At 39.2% G+C, this 23,469-nt stretch overlaps 1 protein-coding gene and 1 long non-coding RNA gene across 9 annotated transcripts in view; one reads left to right on the forward strand and one right to left on the reverse strand.

Moving 5' to 3' along the window:
• The window catches only part of LOC121886498 (glutamate receptor ionotropic, delta-1-like), a 313,546-nt gene that overhangs the window by 70,937 nt on the left and 219,140 nt on the right, over positions 1-23,469 (reverse strand). For all 8 annotated transcript variants that reach the window (XM_042396524.1, XM_042396523.1, XM_042396531.1 and 5 more), the window contains one exon: positions 19,065-19,184. In XM_042396524.1, the coding sequence (XP_042252458.1) occupies positions 19,065-19,184 (120 nt within the window). The remainder of the gene's footprint in view (positions 1-19,064; positions 19,185-23,469) is intronic.
• Positions 12,678-19,173, forward strand: LOC121886500. Its single transcript, XR_006092760.1, has 3 exons — positions 12,678-12,732; positions 14,467-14,626; positions 19,087-19,173. It is a non-coding gene; the product is annotated as an uncharacterized LOC121886500 (long non-coding RNA).

The following is a 23,469-nucleotide window of genomic DNA, read 5'->3' on the forward strand; positions in this document are numbered from 1 at the left end:
CTGTTCTATTTTCTGACAGAGCTGGGAGCTTATTGAGGTTTGACCCTTTGCTTGACTCTTTGAAGCTGGATGACAATAGACTCTCTTTAGGTAGAAAAAATGTATTTAGAGGAACAGCATGTCCACTTTGACTGTGACCCTGAATCGCAGAAACAGTCAAAGCAAAAGTTAAAAAAATTCTGCAGTATCAGCGCATTAAATGCAGGTCTGTGACAGGAGGGAATGAAAGTCAGACGTGTTACTCTTACTCCCACATTTATACATGTAGTGCGCACTACTTCCTGCATTGGCACTCATAGTTGACATCGTATGTAAATGGTGAGGTGCAGAATAATTCAATATAAAAGTAATTCAGTTTCTGGAAAAATAGTTCAACTTCAAAGAGACTACCTGATAGAGTTAAAAATCCTCAAGAATGATCTAATGAAGTCTGACAGCACTCTCCTCCATGCTGGTTTGGTTTCAAGTCCAGCTTCTGTCTTTATGTCTTGCTCTCCTCCCTGCGGAGGTCAAACATGGTGGATAAATCTCTACTTCGCTCACAGCGCCGCTGCTCATGCATTATTCCTGTCCTCCCTACTTCTTTCCTTTTCCTCAAATGTCAGGTTTCTTTTTTCCCCTCTCCTGTCATCTAAAAGGCTATGCTGGCTGTATTTCTGTAAATCACTCTCCCGTGGACAAGAGAGCGAAATGCCAATGTTTGCCACCGTTTCTCACCTCCCCCACGCCCCGACGCTGCTCTTCTTTTTTTTTATTTCCACACCTTCACATCCTCCTCTTCTTCATTCTCTTTAGTGGTTATTTAAAATGACTTTGAAAGACTGTGAGTTACGGTGCCGAGCCTTCATCACTTGGCTGTGACTGCGGTATATATGTCCCAGAGATCACCTGTCAATCACACCGTGTGGGTGGTGACTGCAACATACTCTTCTTTTGACTTTCTGTGGGTAGATCGTTTTCCTTTATTCAGCTGCGGTGACGATCACTTCTTATGCTGCACTGTATGCTTCACTGGTGGGAGAAGTATTGAGGTCTTTTACTTAAGTAAAAGCAGCAATATCACAGTATAAAAATCCTTTATAAGTTAAAGATCTTACTTAAACCTGCATTAACTGGTGTTTTGAAACAAATAGTGAACATAACACTGACATACTGTCAGCTTTTAAGTTGATATGTTGAACTTGTTAGCAAACAGTTGCTTATTTCCAACATTATCATTCATTTGGAGTCGTGTTTCTGTCCATCTGGTGAATGTAAGTCCAATATTCACTCTCTTTTAGCTCTGTTTTTGTTCTCCACCAACTCCTGAGGGAAATATCTGGCTCTTTAGCTGCTAAATGCTCCACTATGTTCACCAGCTAGTCTACAGCTAACTGTGTCTGTTTGCTGTTTGGTGCTGAGCAGGTAGTGTACAGCGGCTTTTTAGAGCTTTTTCTCAGAAAACGATGCTATGAGAGCGCTGAGAGTGAACCAGAACCGTAAAGTAGCAGCCGGACAGATAAACAATGAGCTGAAACTCACTATAAAGCTCCGTAAAGCCGAGAGGAGCCACAACCAACACATTACACACTGACAGATCGGACAGTTTTATTATAACAATATGGATTATAGCCACGTTGAGTAAAGGTACATAAGTATAAGTACTGTCCCACTCAAGGTTATATTTAGTGTAAAAAGTATTCACTCCTCTTAGAATTTATTGTTTTATTATTTTACAACGTGGACTCAAGGGGGATTTAATGAGGCTTTTTTTGGACACTGATCTAAATTAATTACAAGTATAATGTGTATCATCTGTTTTATTTGTAAAATCTTGATCTGAAAAGTAACTAAAAGTAACTATTTCCTTCACTTCATAATTGTACTGAAGTGCAATACTTTGTGACATTTAACCACTGAAATGTTTTTCGTTTTTTATGTTTATCTGGTAATATGTATGAAGTGGTAATAAACTAGTTACCAAGCAACAAGTGATATTACAATATAAATATCACAAGATTACTTTAACATCATCCAACCAGTGTGACATTTGTCTTCTGAGTTTGTACAAAACTGTGAATTTATTATTGATTCCTTAATGAAACAGCGACAACAAAATTCTCAGCATAGAGTTTGTCTTATTTGTCTTAGTTGCATGATTTTTTTGTTTTTAATAATGTACATATTTTGGACGAATCTGTTATGTTGTTTATATGTTTTGTTGTTTGATGACAGAATCTAGAAGCAAAAGCACAGACTGACATTAAAGATAAGATGTAATACAGTACAAAACCTCTGAGTGTACATGAATGTTCTTATGATTTGCTTGGAACATACTGTAATAAGTAATCCCCAATTAGTTTAATTATTAGCTCTGCAAGTCATTTTAAATCAGTTCCTTGTTTATATTTTCTTTACTAAAAAGCATATTGTGGATTGACATTTTATTTTAAATTCCTGTGATCAAAGCACAACGATGACAACACACACACACACACACACATTTATAATTATCCACAGTGCAGTCACATGCTGTGATATAAATACAAAGCCCTTATGAAGTGATTCTGCTGAGGTAAACACATATTTTTGCTCCAAGGACACACACACACACATATATGCAACCACCCACAAACACTCGACCTCACACACACAGACACACGCTGAGCAGGATTTCAACTTTCCACGCTGCTGTTTTACACTCTTTTTCACAGGATATTCTCTGATGCATTTCACTGTTATGAAATCTCTTTGATGTTTCTAATCTACACAAAGCTTCGCTCTCCAGGGCCTTTTCAAAGAAAAACACACCAATATGAATGGCAATTAGTGTACATATATGTGTATGTGTGTGTGTGTGTGTGTGTGTGTGTGTGTGTGTGTGTGTTTCCCAGCTTTTGATTTTTACCTTTTTTTTGTTCATCTGAAAGACGATTCGTGGGTGTTGGATAATTAGCGTTGCTGCAGGGACTCTGCAGAGCCGCGCTTCATATTCAACCTTCACTGGATTACAAACTTTAGAAAGTCTGTTTTTCTATCATTTTAATTCAGTTTGGGACGTTAACTCTTACGCAATATCCAAGATGATGAGTAGAATAGTTTAGGTAAAGGGGTTGAAAGCTACTTTTTTTTTTAAAATGCATAAACAACAAGAAGCTTTTAATGATTTGTCCAAAACAAAACATCTCTGCATCTATTGACTTGATTCCATTCAACATTATGTGGCTTTTTATGGTCCCAAGAGGATGAATCTAATTTTTCGTGACCTCCTGAAGTTTCCTCTAGTGCCATCATCAGGCCAACATTCCTATTTGCACACAAAGAATATCAAAGATTAAGCATATTACTGAGAAACGAATCAAGATTTCTACAGCTTGTCATGCCACGGCTGGATAGCAGAGTTATCTTTTTGTTTCTCCCAGTGTTCTTTGTCTTGTACTTCCTGTTTTATTTTGATACTCACCTCTTGTCTTGTTTCAGGTCCTTCACTTCCTGCCCTTGTGTATCTCCCTCTTGTGTGATTACCTGCCCTGCCCTGATGTGTTGCACCTGTGTCTCGTTGTCTCCCCTCCCCCAGAGTATACAGTCTCAGTGTTCCCTTCCTTCTGTGCCAGTTCGTCTTGTTTCCTGTGTGACGGTGTTCCAGCCTTTTTTCCTTGTGAGCCTTCTAGTTTCCTGACCTGTTTTTGCCTTCAACCTTGCCTTTAGCCTACTAATTTAGATAATCTTGTTTTGCTGACTGATCACCTGTGAACTGACCCAGCTGTGATTAAAGGACTGATTTTTGAACTTGCCAACTGAGTCTGTCTGCATTTGAGTCCAAGCCTGTGGTTCAGTCCTTGACACAGCCGCTTTCAGCAAAGATGCAAAGAGCAGTGTGCCTTATCCCCATCTGATGGGTGGGGACGGGAAATGTGGTTTACGGAAGAAAGCTCGGTCAGTGTCACTCGGGCGCCTTAAGCTGCCGTTATGCTTCAGAAAAGGCTCGTCAAGATGGTGGCCATGGTGTGGCGTTGAGTTTTGATGTTTCGCCATTACAGAGGAAATTGCTATAACTTTAGTGTGCATGGTCGGATCTGCCTGAAACTTCACATTTGATAACAGTCCCGGCCTGAACACGTCTACATGACAATATTCAGTCAGTGATGCAAACCGGCTGCATAGCGCCTCCTACGAAATTTCAAGGAAGCAGCCCCAGCAGCAGGCAAAATAGTGGACGAAGGAAGTGATGTTTATCTCTTTCTTACACTGTCTGAAAACAGCCCGAGTCTGAAGACATCTACATGCCCGAGGGCCCGATCATCGCTGCTTGCAGCTTTAATTTGTTATTAATTTTCCTTTCAGCTTCACTAAATCGTCAATATGTTTGGTTTTGTAGGGTTGATGAACATTTCATCACTTTGTCTCATTCAAAACATGACACAGTAACGATTTAAGCTTCAGAAAACTGAAATAATTTAATCCCAGGTCTGTGAGACTTTTGGATTTTCAGTTCAGTTTTGGGTATTATTACGAATGTGTAAGGTATATAACATTTAGTATAATATTTGTCTTCCATTAGGATATAAAATGTACAGTAGGTGTTTGTGTTTGGTCTATTTGAATGAACTTTTATTACAGAACCACATAATCTGACATGCTGTTTCTTTGAGGTGCACAAATACGTCTAATAGAAAATGTCCATTACTGAAGGGATGAAGGGATGGTTTTTATATTGAGCCCCCTTCTGAAATTCAAACATTACATCTGTTTTTCATCTGTCTGTATCATTACAGCTTTTTTTTTTCTTCCATTTTCAGGCCCTGCCATTATCACCAACCCTAATTTGGTGTCTCTTTATGGGACATCCAAGAGCTCAGCGGTCATTCATCAATGCCTACGCCTTGTAGGGAAAAAAAAGACTCCATCTTTGTGGCTTTGGAGGAAAAAAAAATGAAAAAGGAGAAAAATATCTATCATGTTCCATGTATTATTCACAGAAATTAACAAGCTTTGAGTTTTCAAAGGCACAAATTGTTGTTAACGACTCTAAATTACCTCGGGGATTTGAAATTAGCACTGTCTGAGGCTCATTTTCATTCTCCAACATTTCTAATGGATTCATTTCATAAGGGCCAGTAACAATGCAGAGTCCTCCATTATGGACAAATGGGTGGGTAATTTCAATCCTCAACAAAATAATTACAAACCTCTTTAGCTCTTCTGTGAGAGAGATGAGACTGTCAGAGGAAGAAAAGAGTCGACAGAAGACAAAGAAGAGACAGATAGACAGAAGACAGTGGGAATGATTGGCTGATCAAAGCAGAGCGATGTGCTGTCGAAACCGTAAAAACGGCAGCGACCGTGAATGATGGCGTCATTCTCATTAGAGGCAGTTTCATTAGAATTGGAAGCAAAAAAATATGACATATCACACAAAGCGTATGTGATTTTCAAAAACATTTTGAATAAATTACCACAAAGTATTCTGCTCCAGAAGTCGGAAAACCTCATTAAAAATCACACCTGTGACATTTGTAAATCTGCTATTAAGTAAAAATCCGGCCTTGGATCAGAACCTTTCTCAACAGTACGTCGTGCAGCTCGCTCCATCGTTTAATGAAGGACGGGAGCTTTCTGAAAAACCATCAGATATCACTGGAAAGAGCAAACGCTGTAGAAGTCTTTACACAGCACAGATTACAGCTACAAACAGCAACAATGACTTTAGAAGGAAAGCGTCTGGGAGTTTTATGGAAACCGAGTTACGGTGATGTAAGTACCAGCGCTGTAGCTGTTTAACTTTGTTAAAATTAGAAAGGTTTAAATTTCTGACAACGCCTGCTGTAGTGGAGCCGAGCGGTCTGAGAATATGGAAAGTAAACGTCTCAAATCGCTTCACTTCTGTACTTACACTTAACATTTTGAGTGCATAAGTGCGTTCACACTGAGAAGTATGGAAAAATGCGCTCAAAACAGTCAAAAAGTCGAGTGTGGAACTATGGACACTTCTCGCCCTCAATGGTCACCATCTTGGCTATATAGCGGAAGGGGAGGGACCACTTTTCAAACTGGAAATGGCGGCCGGGTACGTTGTAACTACGGTGAACATCGCCACATTATACAAATGTAAGTCATACATGTGTTTTTTAGCACTAAGCAACACTATACTGTTGTCAGATACAAGCCATCAGTATGTTTTTTGGGTTAATTTAGCAGTCTGTAATGATTTGGTAGCGCGAACGATAACGCGAATGCTAACGCTAATTTGCAATCATCATTACGGTAAGTGCACGACGGCTGCGTTTGATTTGAGACGACACTACCCTGTAGAAATTCATGCACTACTCCAGTAAGTACATAGTGTAGACAGTGTACTACATGAAAGTGTACTAACAGAAGTACGTGATTTGAGACACAGCTCAGGAACATGCTGCATTTTTTTCAGAAAGACCGATGAAAGAAAGGTTGAATGAGAGATTGTGTTGAGTGACAGACGCTAGACAGGAAGTGACGTCATGACTTCGGATCTCTATATTAAGATTTCCTGAGTCATTAGATCCTTTTTTTTGCAGGTTTAAATATCTTGATTTGAGCGGTCTCCTTTGTTTATAATCATAATTAAATAGTTCTTAACTTTCTTTATTATTCCTTTATCAGAATCATCTTTATTGGGTTAGGAGGGTTAGGGTTACACACACGAGGAATTTGACTCCGGTTTAGTGGCTCTTAATGTACCTACACACAATAACAACACAACAATCTTCAGGAATATACATGAGGAAGACTCTACACAGGGAAAACTGTCTGTGTGAACCTTTAACAGGATATCAATAGTGCTGAGATAAGAGAGAATGATGTTAAGTCATAAACATATAGTAGGTGGTTATGTACAGTATATACAGCCTGTTCAGATATACAGTAGTGGGTGGAATGTATTGCACTTTAGACTAAAATAGATATATATATATATATATAATTTATAGGTGCAGTGAGTGTTATAGTGTTCTAGGGTTATTGCACAGTGCCACAGTGAGTTAACTGTTCATAAGTGTGACGGTGAGGGGGAGGAAACTGTTCCTGTGTCTGCTGGTTTTGATGTACAGGCCTCTGTAGCGTCTACCAGACAGATGAAGGGGCTCCTCCCGAAGTCCACGGTTTTGAGCATGTTCAGCTCCACGTTGATCTCCGTCTTGGACGAGGTCGATGACTGTTGCGTCGTTTTCAAACTTCAGGAGTCGAACGGACAGGTCTCCTGAGGTGCCGTCGTTTATGTAGAGGGGCGCCAGCGCTGACTGTCCCCCAGCCTCACCTGCTGCTTCCTGTCCGCCAGGAAGTTTATGATTCACTGACAGGTGGAGGCGGGTGCAGAGAGCTGGGAGAGAGAGCGCAACACCAAGGCAGCTATCCGTGGCGCCATCTTTTTTGACTTATTTCACCTGTTAAGGACTCCCTGCGAGACCCCAAAGAGTCCTCAGACCTTAGCTTGAAAACCACCGGAGCTAAATCAGAGCGGCGACTGGTGTAGTCGTCCCAGTGGTCGGCCTCCATCTGATTAAAAACCGCCATGCGCTGACTCTCCCTCTAAGTATAGTGGGCGGGAGCATAATGTCTTCTGACACATGTTCAGTCGCCGTTGCCAATCAAAGCAGATGGAAAAAACCACCCAGTTTGTTTTTTTGTGTTTTCTTACTTCCTCTGATTCTTTCGTGGGAGGGCAACTTACCGACAACAAATTGCTGGGAAGACACATCAAAAGTCAATGAGATAAGAAAAGTGAGGACAGATAGATGGGGGAGGGTTTGAAGGACCAGAGGGCTCTGGCACGAGTTTCCAGAGGAGAGAAGGAAATAACATTTCAATCTCTATCAGGTCTGATCTGGAGGTGGGAGGGGGAGTGGTGTTTCATCTGTAGGGAAAATTTACTTTGAGAAATGGCCCTGGGAGAAGAGAGGAGAGGAGAGGAGAGGCGTGGACGGCACAGGAACACGAACGCTGTAGGGGGAAAATGAATTGTGACTGTGTGACTGTGTGTGTGTGTATATCAGGTATTCCTCATGTTGTAGGGACATAAATCTGTTTATACAGTCATGTTGTGTAGATTCGCCTCCCTTATGGGGACAATAAACAAATCCCCTTAACGTAAATCATTAATTTTAGGGTGAAGATTTGGTTTAAAGTTAAAGTTAGTTTAGGGTTATTTTAAGGTTAGGGTAAGTCTCCAGGAAATTAATGTAAGTCAGTGTAATGTCCTGTGAAGTGATGTAAACACGACTCTGTGTGTGTGTGTGTGAGAGAGAGAGAGAGCGAGTAGCTGATATCTCACCGGCGGGCAAACGACATCTACCTGCATGTCACAAACTCTATAAAACTTTCCGGGTTGCCATCACCTCACACCGGCCTCATCCCCCCCCCCCCCACAAACTGATTTGAACTGCCCTAAAGAAAACACATGGATGCGAGATAAACTGGAAGCTCTGCAGTTTAAGTTTCCGGCTCAGTTAATTCTCCCGATCGGACACTGAGATCTGACAAATAGGTTTACTGAGCTCAGAACAGTTTCAGAACAGATGGTCTCTTTTTTTTTTTTTTGCCTTGTAATTAATTTAGTCTTGGAAGCAGATGTCTATTCTGTTCTGCTCGAACATCAACAATCGTCCTCAACACTGCGGCGCCGCGAGTTTGTGCTCAGATCATCTGCCCACGTTTACCCAAAGACCGCACGACCCGTCACACCAGGAAATGGCACGATGAATGTTAACTCGGTGGCGTGACTTGCAGGTAACAGTTCATTCAAGAGAAAACTTTTTACTGTAAAAGTTTAAGTTTTTACAGCAACATCCATTTTGTATCCATGGAAACCAGAAGTGTTGGGAGGCAAATGCAACGTGTAACTCTGTGGAACAGATTGACCGTCACGTAAACAAAAAAAAAACAAACAAAGAACGTGACATCACGACTTGATATCAATCAGGATGATGTCACTGAACATACTGATCCTCGCTGGGTGATACAGAACAGTTAGAATAATGTAAAGTAATGAAAACTTGGGCTGCAACTAATGATTATTTTCACCATTGATTAATATGCCGATCACTTTCTAGATTAATTGTCTATAAAATGTTTAAGAAATATGGCGTTCACAGTTTCTCAGAGCTCGTTATGATGTCTTCAGATTGTTTGTTTTGTCCGACAAACAGTCCAGATATTTAAAGATATTTAATTTACTGTCACATATGTATATAAGAAAAGCAGCACACCGGAGAAGCTTTAATCACAGATTATTTGTCAGTTTGGCTTGAAAAAATTACAAAATGATTATTTGATTATAAAAATAGTTGCAGGTTATTTTTCTGTTGATCCACTAATCGGTGCCATTTCTGACATTTCTGAGCAGCTTAACTAGTCTTTAGTGACACACAGTGACTTTGACATGAGCCTTTAAATGACGGAAATTGGAAACGAGCAAAAACACACCCAGGTTGAAGGCACATATAGGAGGATACAGCATAAACAACAAGCCACTTCATTTTCTGTTATTTTCATACTTTTATGATGTCAGAGTTCCAAAACCTGGGCTGAACTAACGTAGTAAAGTAGGCGAAAAAATAGTGAAATCCTGCTACTATAGTTTGTTTACGTAGCCTCTGCTTCCTGAAAGCTGACCAATCAGAACAGAGTGGGCTCATCAGGAGGGCGGGGCCTTAAAGAGACAGGAGCTAAAACGGCCTGTTTCAGACAGAGGCTGAACTGAGGGGCTGCATAAAGGACCAGTAGAAGATAAATAAGGAGTTTTTATTCCAGTAGAGCCCCAGAACATAAATATAGAGCTGGAAATGTGTAGAATATGTCCTCTTTAAGAAAAACTGAATATAACCAGTGTGTTGTTTGCCAAATGTTTCTACTTGATCACTTTGTTGGCTGTTCACAACTTCCTGGAAGTAAACATGGAAACTTTTCACAATATACAACGACATACAGTTCGTTTTGTTCTCAGTAGCTGTGTTCCTGTTAGATTCGCAAGATAATTTAAAGCAAACTTTTGAAATGTCACAAAAAGGAAAATGTGAATTAACTGGTTTGAATAAACAAGGCTACACGACACATAGTTTCATCAGTAGATGGCGTTATAGGCTTAAATAATCCACCAGTAAACAGAGTAGAAGAAGAAGAGGTTGCCAAACAGAAACAAAACAAATAGTTTTATTGCCTTGACAAGAGAAAAATGGTGAGAGGTCTTCAGGAATTTGTTTTTCGTTTGGGCAAGTTGTAATTGTTGTGTCATGTCAGCTGGTGTTGCTTCATGCTATCTAGGGAGACCGGAGTGGAAACAGCTGATCAGAGTCATGTGACTTAAACGTTCTCCACGTCATTATTTATTCGTCAAAATGCGTTTCCATCACCCATTTTGCGCATAAACTCTTTTTCAACATTTCCAAAATCAACCTCAAGCGAATGTAAAAACCTTTTAGTGAAATTGAGGAAGTGTATTTTTTAAATGTTGGCGTTTCCATTAAGCTTTTTTAATGTGATACTTCAAAATGTGCATAAAAACAGGTTAATGGAAACACGGCTTGTGAGCAGCAGGTTCAACAACCTGCTTGTTGTCGCGTGTTTGATATATATAGATATATGTTGTACAGTATGTATGTGAGGCACTTTAGAGTCTGTGAACAGTACATTAATAATAATAACAATACGTCTTTGTGCTCATTTGGGTGCATGTGAGAGGACTAATAACTTAGGGGACTTCATTATGTATGTGAGTGTTTATGTTGGAGATATATTTCTGTGCATGTGGGGGGTAATATTGATAGGTATTAGTGTGTGTGTGTGTGTGTGTGTGTGTGTGTGTGAGCTATGGGCCTGTGTCCACCCTAATGGTCATTATGTAACACAGAGAGACTCATAACTCAGAATGAGAAGCCAGGTGATTAAATCTTCATTACTGCAGTGTGTGTGTGTGTGTGTGTGTGTGCTCTTACACTGACACACAGTACCTGCAAGCTGCTAAATCATCTAAATTGTTATGTATGTTTGTAAAACGCAGTATAAATGAAATAATCCACACGTGAGTGTTTAAACAAAAAAAAATGTGATTTCATATTTTATTTTATCTTTAAACTTTACTTCTGAAAAAAAAATCAGTGGATATGGTGACGTTGTTTTGCTTGTTTTGACACAAAAATTAAAAATTGATTAAAAAGTGAGACTCAGTTGAGGGAGCGATCACTCTGTAAACTCTTGTCTTGTTTTCTTAAACCGTATTATTATTATTATTAATTTGTATTATTATGACATATTTTATTTGATTTTATCTCTCCTTCCTCATTTACTCTCCTGATCTCTTCTCTGGCCTCGTGGGCTTCGTCTGTCCCAGATTTTTACCTCTCGTCTCATTTCTCTCTCTCTGTGTATATTTTTCCTCCTCTTTCTCTTTCAGCTCTCACCAGCTCACTCCCAGCTCTCTCTCTCTTATTTCTTTACGTCTCTCAAGTCTGAGGTCAATTTCAGAATTTTATTTTTCTGAGAACCTCATCCTCCTTTCTTTTGCTTGCATTTCCTTCCCTTCCCTTCCTTTCCTCTCCTTTCTTTTCCTTCCTTTCCTTCCCTTCCTTTCCTTTCCCTTGCTTTCCTTTATTTTCCTTCCCTTCCCTTCCTTTCTCTTCCTCTCTTTTCCTTTCCTTCCTTCCCTTTCATATTTAAGTAATGAGTTTAATGTCTAACTTTGAAGAGAGAAAGGAATTCTTAGACATCCTTAAACTCTGACATTAATCATGTTTTTATTAATGTGGACTCTTCTATGGGCAGATTTAACCTTCCGTACCTGCAGTACAGTTCAGTTCTGTTCTGTTCTGTTGCAGAGATTATTACTCCTCACCATGTTATATTGTATAATATGTTACATTACAACCTTTACAGTCAATAAAAGTGAGGTTGATTCAAATGAATACTTACATCACAAGGTTATGTCAGTGACACACAGAAGATAATAATAAATTATATTATTTGACTACATAATTACTCCTCCATTATTTAAAACACCCGCAGCAACATCACCGCAGGGGTCAAAGTGATGCACGGAGATGCAGAGATACAATACATACTGTATTGATTAATCTACTGTAACGAAACGCCTGCACGGATTTATAGAGAGACGACTTAAAACTGTACTGAGTGATAATTAAAACCTACATTCATCCTGTTAAATATGTATTGATTTCATGGCGAGGGCCGAGTGTTCGCGGTCCTAAACAGGAGCGCTGTTAATCAAGGTTAACGTTAACATGGTTAAACAATTTTTTCAATGATTGGAAAAATTAATGAACTGGGAACTGCGGGAGCTCGCTGTTGCATGAATGATGACAGTCTTCGGTCACAAAGAGGAACAACAACAGCTCTGATGAGGCGTTGACGGCGGCACTGTGGCTTAAACTCATGATACGATGATGTTTGTTTGTTTTGTGCTCATTTTAAAGTTTTATTTTAATGATTTCCTTCTTTTTCCTCAACACAGGAGTCTCCTGGATAATTGAACCATACTATCGATTTACAATATGACCATAAGTTTACATTTTTTAAACTTTATTTATGAAAAATCATGTTTTTTTCTGTCAGACTGGCATGATGGATGGCTCTACGTACTATAATAACTGTAAACTATAGAGAAGAAGCTCATCAGAGGTGCAAAATGCTTTGTTGTTGCAGAATCTGATCCAGAAACTGAAATTTAAAGGATTTTAACTGCTGAACGTTTTATCAACTTTCTACAAAGTAAGTAATCAGCTCTCTGTTAGCATAGCGTGCTACGGAAGTTTAAGCCCAGTGATTGAATGTGTTGTACTAAAACACATCTTGGGAGTTGTAATTGACTCTTCTTCTTCAGTTTTTCTCTCCAAAGGCGTTTATCAAAGAACACTTTCGTGCCGATAATTTCATTTCTGTCCGACTGTGCTCCGTCTGTCAGTCATGAAACATTTACTGTGCAGAAAATGAAACTCCTTCCAAAACCCAGATGTGCAAAATAATGTAAATGTTTTCAACAACAAGTAAATAACTCCATCGTTTGGTTTTTTAACTTCCTGTTTACACAAGTGGGAATGCGTTGCGTGGTGCACGTGGACGTCTGCTACCTGCATTTGATCAAACATCTGACCCGTTTTATGTAACTTATATAATATATATCATTATATATAATAACAAACGTACAGAGTGAAGGAGTGCAGTAGCTGGAAGACAATGACAGACTTTCTCCTGCAGCAGTCTGACAAACATCGAGCGCTATACGGAGGCACTAATTAGATAATTTCACCCAAACAGCAGCGCTCATGTCACTGATATAATAGACATGCTGATTTCTCACAATGTGTTGGTAATTTTTATTAATATATATACCAACGTGATATCAGAATGGAGGTTGTGAAGTGTGGTAATAGTATATATTTCTACACCCAGCACACAAAGATCAAAGAGGGCACTCATTAGATAATTACACTATTACACTGCATGGTTCAGTGATCCAGTTTTATAAATTGATTGTTCTTAATTATCTTTTATTAATAAGATATGTATTATATATATTACATAGATTAGTGAAGAGTGTAAATGTTAATCACCAGCATCATCAGACTGATCATCAAACATGAAGTTTGTTAACGCTGAACATAACTTTGCTCCATATATGGTCTTTTTTTTTACCTGATATTTCTATTGAATGCGGTGCTGTCAGGTCACATGACCTCCTAAAACATCTAGACATATAGTAGCATAGCAGGCTCCACTGTAGCCAGCAACAACAACTGGAAGTTAAGAGACAAAACCAGTGATGGATCCCTGAAATCTGCAGTTTTCTCCTTTTGGATACTGAAATAATTTTGTGTAAAGAGAGAAACCTGATGAATGTTCCTCACCTGTAGGGACCACAAACTCTGTTTTATACATATTCACCACCAAACAACTGTAAGAGTTTGCAGGTATGCCAGACGACAGAGTGCATTTAAACATTAGTATGTTAGTTTAAAACCTGCTGTGAGGCTGACACAAACACTGATGCTAACAAACAGCATTACGCCGTGTAGATACAAGAATAGCAGTGCCTGAAGACAGCTTACACTGCTGTGCATACACACACACACACACACACACACACACAAATATCAATGTCATTACAGAGAACAGTGTTATTAGACAGTCATCATGCAGCAACGTTAACAGCAGGCCTGAGGACATCCTGCAGCACAGTGCATGATGCTGGAAATAACACTGAGTGGGATTTCAGGAGGTATAGAGGTTGTAATTTAAATCTCCTTATATTGATTAGACTCATTTATACTCTCTGATAACATACTAAATGTTCACAATAACTATCTGAGGTTGACTAATGAATCTTTATGAGTCTTCACCTATAACCTCCTGTTGATGCTCTAATTCTTCGCTAACTAATGAAGCTAAATTTTCATGCAAGCCAATAAACTATAATATAAATAAAACAACTTTGGTACGTTCCAGGTCTTACTGTTTTCAGGAAATAGCTCTGCAGTCTGAGTCTGACACTGACAAAAGCTTCCCGTCTTCTCACGACTCTGATCCATTACCTCACCGGCTGCCAGCGATAGCTTGACTGATCAGACGTCTCCTCGAGTGACTGCAGATTACATTTGCTCTGCAGGTACAGAGCGATGCTTCATAAAAATCTCAAAATTAGGTGTCTCCTGTTGTCAATGTTTACTGCATTTTAAAGACTGAGTGTCTCTGCTGCTGCTCCATCGTATTCATACTCCAGTACTGCAGTACTTACCTCTGTAGCCAGCTTTACAACCAAATTTAGTGCAAATTTTAACCAAATTTCCAGAATGTCAGCAAAAAAAGATCAAAGAAATGTGTGTTTCTGTTCACTTTTCTGAATATGTGGAGTTGGTTCATGAAGATAAACATGTGGTGGTGCTAGTTTTGGCCATTAAATCATTGCAGAAGACGAGGACATAACAAGATGATGTCATTAAACTGCGAAAAATAATGTAAAAAACATGATGGACATTATGACATTTCTGTTTGTTTCATGTATCCATTTGAGGAAGGTTACAGTCTCCTCATCATCGCTCCACACAGATCTGATGTTTTCAGCTCTTCAGTGACATTTAAGTCACATGATTCACATACGTCATGATTTATTCACTAAATCTGTTTGCATTTATTTATGAGCATGCCAACTTTTCCACGTCAGCTAAGCACTTTTATCAAAAATGTTCCTAGTTTATGGCATTTCCACTCAAAAATCCTCAGCAACCACCTAGTACTCTCATGGCAACCACTCTGAATAGTAAACACCTAGCAACCACCTAGTACTCCCATGGCAACCACTCTGAATAGTAAACACCTAGCAACCACCTAGCAACCACCTAGTACTCTCATGGCAACCACTCTGAATAGTAAACACCTAGCAACCACCTAGCAACCACCTAGTACTCTCATGGCAACCACCCTGAATAGTAAACACCTAGCAACCACCTAGCAACCACCTAGTACTCTCATGTCAACCACTCTGAATAGTAAACACCTAGCAACCACCTAGCAACCACCTAGTACTCCCATGGCAACCACTCTGAATAGTAAACACCTAGCAACCACCAAGTACTCCCATGGCAACCACTCTGAATAGTAAACACCTAGCAACCAACTAGTACTCCCATGGCAACCACTCTGAATAGTAAACACCTAGCAACCACCTAGCAACCACCTAGTACTCTCATGGCAACCACTCTGAATAGTAAACACCTAGCAACCACCTAGCAACCACCTAGTACTCTCATGGCAACCACCCTGAATAGTAAACACCTAGCAACCACCTAGCAACCACCTAGTACTCTCATGTCAACCACTCTGAATAGTAAACACCTAGCAACCACCTAGCAACCACCTAGTACTCCCATGGCAACCACTCTGAATAGTAAACACCTAGCAACCACCTAGTACTCCCATGGCAACCACTCTGAATAGTAAACACCTAGCAACCAACCCCCTCCAAAAAACACCCACAACTCCTTTCTGAATAATTTCCATCTTTCCTCCTTTGTGTTTAACTTCTATGTTTTTATTTGTCTGACTGGCTTCCATCTCTTACATTTTTTGGTTCCTGCTAGTTTTCAGTGTTAGCTAATGTGCTAACTAGCAAAAGATTTTCCAATTCACGCAACAAGCTGCAGGAACATTAAGTAGTTTCTGTCGTGACACAGCATACATAGATGTTCATTGACTTTTATTATTTTAGTATTTACTGGAAAAACACTACAGAAAGTAAAGTTAAGCATGATTTTGTCACCAGTTAAATGCACAATTCAATATTTTCAAAGGATAATGAAACATAACTTGTTTTACTTCCACTGAACAACCAGTTTAACAACCTTTAAGGCCAAACTTGGTAAAACTGCAGCAGCATGACACTCAAACTTCCCTGCACTACCATAAACTTTGGTTGACAAATTGATCTCAGCTGCATTTACCTTCCATTACATCCCCAGTTATCTCTGTTTTTTATGGTGAAGTAGAGGCGAAAGCAGCAGACAAAAGAACGCTCCGCAACAGTGATTTTAGAAACACTAAATCTAAGGCACCCTCGGCTGGGAGTGGTCCGCACACGATGGGTCGCATATCGCTGACGGGCGATGTGATGACTGATGACATTCGACTGCATCAACAACAACAACAGCCTGCAGCGTTTCTTTGTATAGTACAAGGCAGCGCTGACAGGCTAACACTGCACTGAACAAACACACCGAGGGGGGAAAGTGTGTGTGTGTGTGTGTGTGGCGCTCTGTTTCCCCAAACAGGTTAGGACTTCACACAGAACAGAGGTCATGAATACATTAAAACAAATAAGAAGTCGAATCATCCAATATTTGCTTGTGGGAAAATGTATCTGCAAGTGAGCGTGTTTTAATATTTGAAATAAATCTGTGTGTGTGTGTGTGTGTGAGACCGAGTATGTACATGTGTGAAAGAGTGTGAGACGCAGAGTGAATGTGTAAAGATGTAAGTGTGATAGTGTGTTCATGTGTGAAAGCGAAGAGCTGCGTGTAAATGAGAGAAAGTTTGCCTCGAGTGTGTAAGCTCGGGTTTGTGATGTGTGTGTGTGTGTGTGTGTCTCCATAGCCGGCGGTCCGTCTGAGAGTTTTGCAGTCTGAAGTTCAGCCAAAAAAATATAAAATGATCATAGATGGTTACTCTGGTTCCACACACCTCTGTATAACTAGCAACTTCACATGTTTTATGTATATATTATGTTCTACTCATAGATGATTTGTTTTGAGAGTTGCAAAGTGGGTCCCAGAAGTAAAAATCCCATTCATTTTTCCCATCGACAACCTTATGTGACTCAGAGTTTGAGCTCTTCTACAGTTTGGATCAACATGAAACTCTCCAGGTTGCAAAAAAAAGAACAACTGCGTCAGAAAATATCTGGTTCTTTGATAAAAAGTCAAAGCTACAAGCTTGTCGACTAAAACTTTTGGGGTAGAATTTAACTACAACTCCCTTGGTGCATTTTGAAAAGAAACATCCGATAACAGAGCTTAAAATTCGGTCACGGCGGGAAGAAGCTAAAGATTACGGTGTTGAGAAAACTGATTTTACAATCTGCAGAGTGAATCAGTTCAGTTTTACTTTCTGGGAAACTTTTAGCAACTATGGTGCCGCGTTTTGTTTACAACTACAGCGACGAATCGTTTTGAGTTCATTAAGCTTCTCATTTACACCTCTGAACACAGCAATGCCGGCCGAGGCTCATGGGTAATGTAGTATTCTTAGCTGTCCACCAAAATCAGGGACAAAACATCAATCAATCAATCAAGCTTTATTTATATCGTACCTTTCAAACAACTCAAAGTGCTTGATTGACAAAATGTGGGATGTTAAAATTAGATTTAGAGACTAATGCACACCAAAATAATTAAAAAGCAAAAGATTTAATTGAATAGGACAATAATTAAAAATAGGTAGTTAAGAGATAATACAAGCAATAACAATAACGATAAAAAAAAATCTAACTATGAAATGCTACATAAAATAAATAGATGATAATAAAACAGTAAAATGTTGATGTCAAAAAAGAAACATGATTTGAATTGAAACTGGTGGTCAGAATATAAACCTATAGGACTGCTAGATTATCCAGGAGAGTCCCCTGTTTCTATGTGAAATAATATTGAGGATATCATTTAAAGAAAAATTTTAAATTGGAATAAAGAATGAGGGAAAAAACACTTCTGAAACTAGTGGCTCCCACTTTGCAACTCTACATGGTTACAGTCAACAGTTTAAGTGGAGTCTGTACGTTGTTTAATGTCTGTATTTGTCTGTTTTGTTTCTGAGGCTGTCTGTTCCTGTTCATTTGATTTCTCAGTTTAACTTCTTCTGTAAAAGCCTGCATATGTTCAGTAAACCTACAACACTAGTCAAATGTTTGGACACACTGTCCTGTTCACTTGAACAAGAAAGGGTGTCCAAACTGTTGACTGGTACTGTACCCGATGTGAAGAATTAAATACAGCCTGGTTATACTGGCTAACATTTACCAGCTACCTTTAGCGAGCTGTTATCTATAATTACAGTCCTGTTACTACCAGCACCTGCATCACCACAACAAATATGTTTGTAGTTTAATGAAAGCTGCTTGAAAGAATACGCTAGAAATAGCTAATAAGGCTAACTTGGCTAACTTAGCTAGCTAGCTTGCAAACAGTACAAGCCTGCTATTAGTCTTACTAGTCTGTTGCTCTCTGCTTGGTAAATAGCAAAGCAGATATCTGAAACTTTCTTGTGAAATATTGTGGACATGTTCCCCTCATGAAATTACATGAAAATGTTCTTTTCATAACCATTTATTCTCAATAATGACTGCCATTCTTCTTAATTTATTCTAACTATATGCTATATGCTGATCCTCCTCCTACAGAAGAAGGGGGCAAGAGGGCAGATGTTAGACTGCATAATTGAGTGGTATATTAGTGAATATCAGTATACAGCTTTTTAGGTTTGACACATGTAGGCGATATCACCTCTGCACCGTTTATTTCCACTTCATTCGTTCAAGCGAAACGCTGTGAACTCACCCTCTTGATGTCCTTGCCAAAGGTCTCGCTGAAGCTGGAGCCGAGGATCTCAAACTGGACGTGGGAGTTGGAGCCGCTGTCCTTAAAATCCATCGTACCGGTCAGACCTGTGATGTTACCCTGCAGGAATAGACACAGAAATAGAGAAAGAAAATTCAAAATCATGGAGGAATATCTGTGGTCACTGTCTGACTGGACTGTTAGCGCTTTATGTCGTCTTCAAATTTGGAAAATCTTGTTAAAACTGTGAGACTAACACCACTTTCACTTTAATTCTCAATAAACATCTGAGTCACATTTGTCTTGACCTCTTACTTTTATTTGACTTAATATTTATACCAGTTTGGAAATTTTAAGATCTCCTGACAAATACTAACATCGGATATTTGTTACCAATATTGCTATCGATATTGGAGAGTTTCCAAAAAAACACATATTGGCTGATATCCATATTTTAAAACATAAATACATTCACATAACAAAATCCCTTACATTTGTGTTTTAAACAGAGAGTGCTGTACTAAGATGTGAGTGCAGGAAAAAACCATTTTAATGAAATAATGGCTGTTTTTTGATGACCTCAAACATATTTTTTTAGCATTTCAGTGCTGTTTTGTACATACACACACATACACACCAGTGCAAAGGAAATTTATTGCTACTTTATTAATCTACATTTTATCATGTAGCCATTGTAAAAGAGGAGGCACGGCCAGTATTGTTAACTTTAATGTCCATGCAGATAAAATATAATGAAATGACAAGAGAGCAACAGGGAGACAGTAAGATGAGGAGGTAGGGATGAAGAGAGACATTAAAAGGGGTCAAAAAGAGTAATGGAGGTTAAAAGAGTGTGGAAGGAAAGGAAAGAGAGAAAGGTAAAAGAATTGCAAAAGCAGAGACAGCACAGGACAAAGAGGGATAAAGAAAAATTGAGAAAATCTGTAAAATAGGAGCTGCAGTGACCTTTTAAACTGCCGCTGTGAGTCTACTTGTTCCTCTAATATCAGGCTGAGTCCCAAGATGCTTTGTGAGCTAAGATGTGTAATATATATGTAAAGCTCGCAACCCTCAAAGGATCATGAATCGCACTGAACGCACAGAAATCACTCCAATCAGTCCAAGAGAGAACACGGGCTGATATAGATACAGAATTAATTAAACAGTAGTTTAAAAAATTGATGCTCAGCTTTATTAATTCATGACCAGTGATCTCTGCTTTCTGTCTCCCTTGTTGATTAGCTGCTTTGATCCCCTCATATGAAAAATATACAGCAGCAAACAGTGTTTAGAGATGTATGAAAATGTCAAGATATCTTCATCCACTCGAAAGGCAGTGGATGAAATGTTGTTTCATGACTTCCATTAGTTCATGTAGGATTTAAAGCAAGACTGAAAACACTCATCACCGCAGGCAAACTAACTAAATGTTCCTCTGTCAACTGCAAAGGTCGCAGTCACTGTCACCTGGAGGAAAATAACGTTTCAAAAATGTTTGTTTTGGTTTGTGAGCAGCTTGCTATAAAGTCAGCGATGCTTCCAATCGTCTGTCTGTTTTTCAATGATACCGAAATATGAGGAGTTTACTGTATCATTATTTGACTTTTTGCACAACAAAGCAATTGTCTGAAATCTGGTCTGTCATGGTGAGATTGAAAATCTATTTTTCAAGGGGAGGAAAGCAAAGGTCATGAGAGCAGCAAAGAAACATAAATAGAGACGTGGACGTGACAGCAAAAATAAAAAAGCCAGGCCAAGCAATAACTCTTAAAACATGACAAATTTAGTAATTAAAAGATCAATAAAATGCAGTACGATGTTGCTGAATCATCAACATCCACTTTAGCACCATTACTCAACTTCCAAAATACAGTGTTAATTGCTAAGATGGAGATTTGTAATTAGATTCAAAACCTGTAGTTAATCTGAACTAAACAGTTGAAGCATTAGCTGTGTGTTTCTATGAGAACACTATCTTGAGAACATATTACCACACTAACCACCGTTGTATGATGTGTCGCCCCTTTTGCTTTTTATTATCTACTTAGGCTGCTATCTATCGGTTTGAGTGCTCTGAAAAAAGACGCTGGGTGAAGCGTTTTTTCTCTAGACGGCTGCACGCCCTCTCCTTATTGGGAAGAATTGAATAAAGACACTGGCGCTCTGAAAAAAAAGCTATATGGACACTCAGCTTCTCATGAACCAAACTAACTAGACTGTTAACTAAACTGAACCAAGTTGTTGGAACTGTTAGTAGCCTAAACCTGACCCAAACTGCTTATGCTGCTGAACTGAACCCTTAGCTAACCTCACCCACACTGTTTTAATAGCTAAAACGGACCTTTGCCTTACCAAACTATGCTAGCTGGTAATCTGAACCAATAGCTGACAAACTACATTAGCCACTAAACTAAACTTTTAGTGAATCTTCTTTAAACTGAACCCTTAGCTTGGACTAAACTGTTTTAGCTGCTAAACTGAACCTTCTGTTTACCCAACCCAAACAGTTTTATGTCACAAAATGACTGATTAGCATCCCTGAATAGTTTAAGCTAATGAACTGAAGCTGCTAATGGGAACCCACAGCTAACCTGAACCAAACTGTTTTAGCTGCTAAACTGAACTGTTTTATTTGTGTCACTCTCTTGGTGAACTGTTCTTGTTAGGTATTAAAGTGATTATCCACCCAAATTCTATAGTTTCAGTATCACTCACCACCAGATCTTCAATACCAATGTGAAGACTGTCCTGCTCTATGGCTCCGAAACATGGAAGACTAACGAAGGCCTCACAAGCAAGATCCAAGTGTTTGTTAACAAATTCCTGCGCTACATCCTCAAGCTGTGGTGGCCCATCAAAACTACAAATGAGGAGCTATGGAGGATAACAAACCAGGAAAGCATAGCTACCATCATCAAAAGGAGAAAGTGGAACTGGATAGGGCATACCCTGAGGAAGGACTCAAACAACATCACTAGACAAGCCCTGGATTACAACCCGCAGGGGAAGAGGAAAGCCCCTAGGCCGAGAAACACCTGGAGACACTCCAAGACCTGAAGAACATCGGAGTGAGCTGGCTAGAAGCAAAGGCCCGGGCCCAGAAGAGAGTGAGATGCTCTGGTGGATGCCCTATGCCCCTCAACGGGGTAAAGAGGATTAAGTCAGTGAGTCAGTCACCACCTGTTGGCTTGAAAAGTGGTAGTAGGATGTTTGTAGGGGAAGCCAGGATGGGAGTATAACTCTTTTTCCTATTTACTTAGAGATGCATTTATTTAGAGTAACCATACTTACATGTCCTCTACCAATACCAAGCTTTCTTTTTTTTTTTTTGTATACATTTTTTTTTGTATTAATGAGACACAATCAGACCTGGAGATTGATGTTGTGCATTACTTTTGCCCCTCTGTTGGGACAACAGACACACAAGCACAGATCAAAAGTAATAGTTGGATAAATCAGCCACAAAAGTAAGTACTTAACATTTCTGGCATATAATTCATTTACTCATTAATGCTCCAATTAGTCCTCCAAGCAAATGACCATGTTACTCTCAAATCAATTTATCATGTCAAATGTTGCTGTTGTATGAAATTGGTCCAATGTGTCAAACTCCTCTTAGTGCATAATCACCATTTTCTCTTATGAATAACATTAGGTTTGAATTTAAGATGCTTAAACCGTCACAAATCCATCAAACTGATCCAGGGCGTTGTCACTTGTTTAGTACATCAGCCAACATTAAAATTAATACAAAGTGTCCTTGAACAATGCATGGTGTTCAAACATTTATTCATTGTTTTTTATGTGTGGTTTTTTGTTGTTTGTTTTCAGGTCACCCTGGAAAATAAGATTCAGACATTCAAAAAACAGGTCAAGTAGCAGGCAAACTTTTCCTCTATTACATAGAGAACATTGTGCAAAACATTCAACCACAAACAGTAAAGTAAAGGCTTCAGTGCCAACTAACCAGTTAAGAAAATTGATTTTTTTTTACATAAAAGGTGCTTAAAGTATGAAATATAACTAAACAGCTTTCCGAGGTTTTGTTTGGATTTTAAACAGGACATTTGTAAGGAATGCTTTTATTCACTCTCACTGTTGTGGCAGATATAGATGCTGTTTCTCTCTGTGCAGGCTTCATGTTCTCACTCTTCACAGAACATGCACTGCATCTAAACTTCAGCTGGCCTGGAGGAGATGAAGTCCTCACTACAAATGAGGCATTCTGATTCTTTACCTGTGTGAGGACGACCACTTCCCTAGCTTTCTTTTTGCTTTTGGCATCCACTTTGCTTTTTCCTCCTCCAAGGGTTGCTTCACAGTGGTGTCAGTAATGATCTTTTTCTCCCTCTTCTCTGCTCCTCTCTAGGTCCAGCCTTGGGGAAAGGATGGAGCACCTGGAAAA

Source organism: Thunnus maccoyii, chromosome 20, assembly GCF_910596095.1.
Source record: "Thunnus maccoyii chromosome 20, fThuMac1.1, whole genome shotgun sequence".
NCBI lineage: Eukaryota > Metazoa > Chordata > Actinopteri > Scombriformes > Scombridae > Thunnus > Thunnus maccoyii.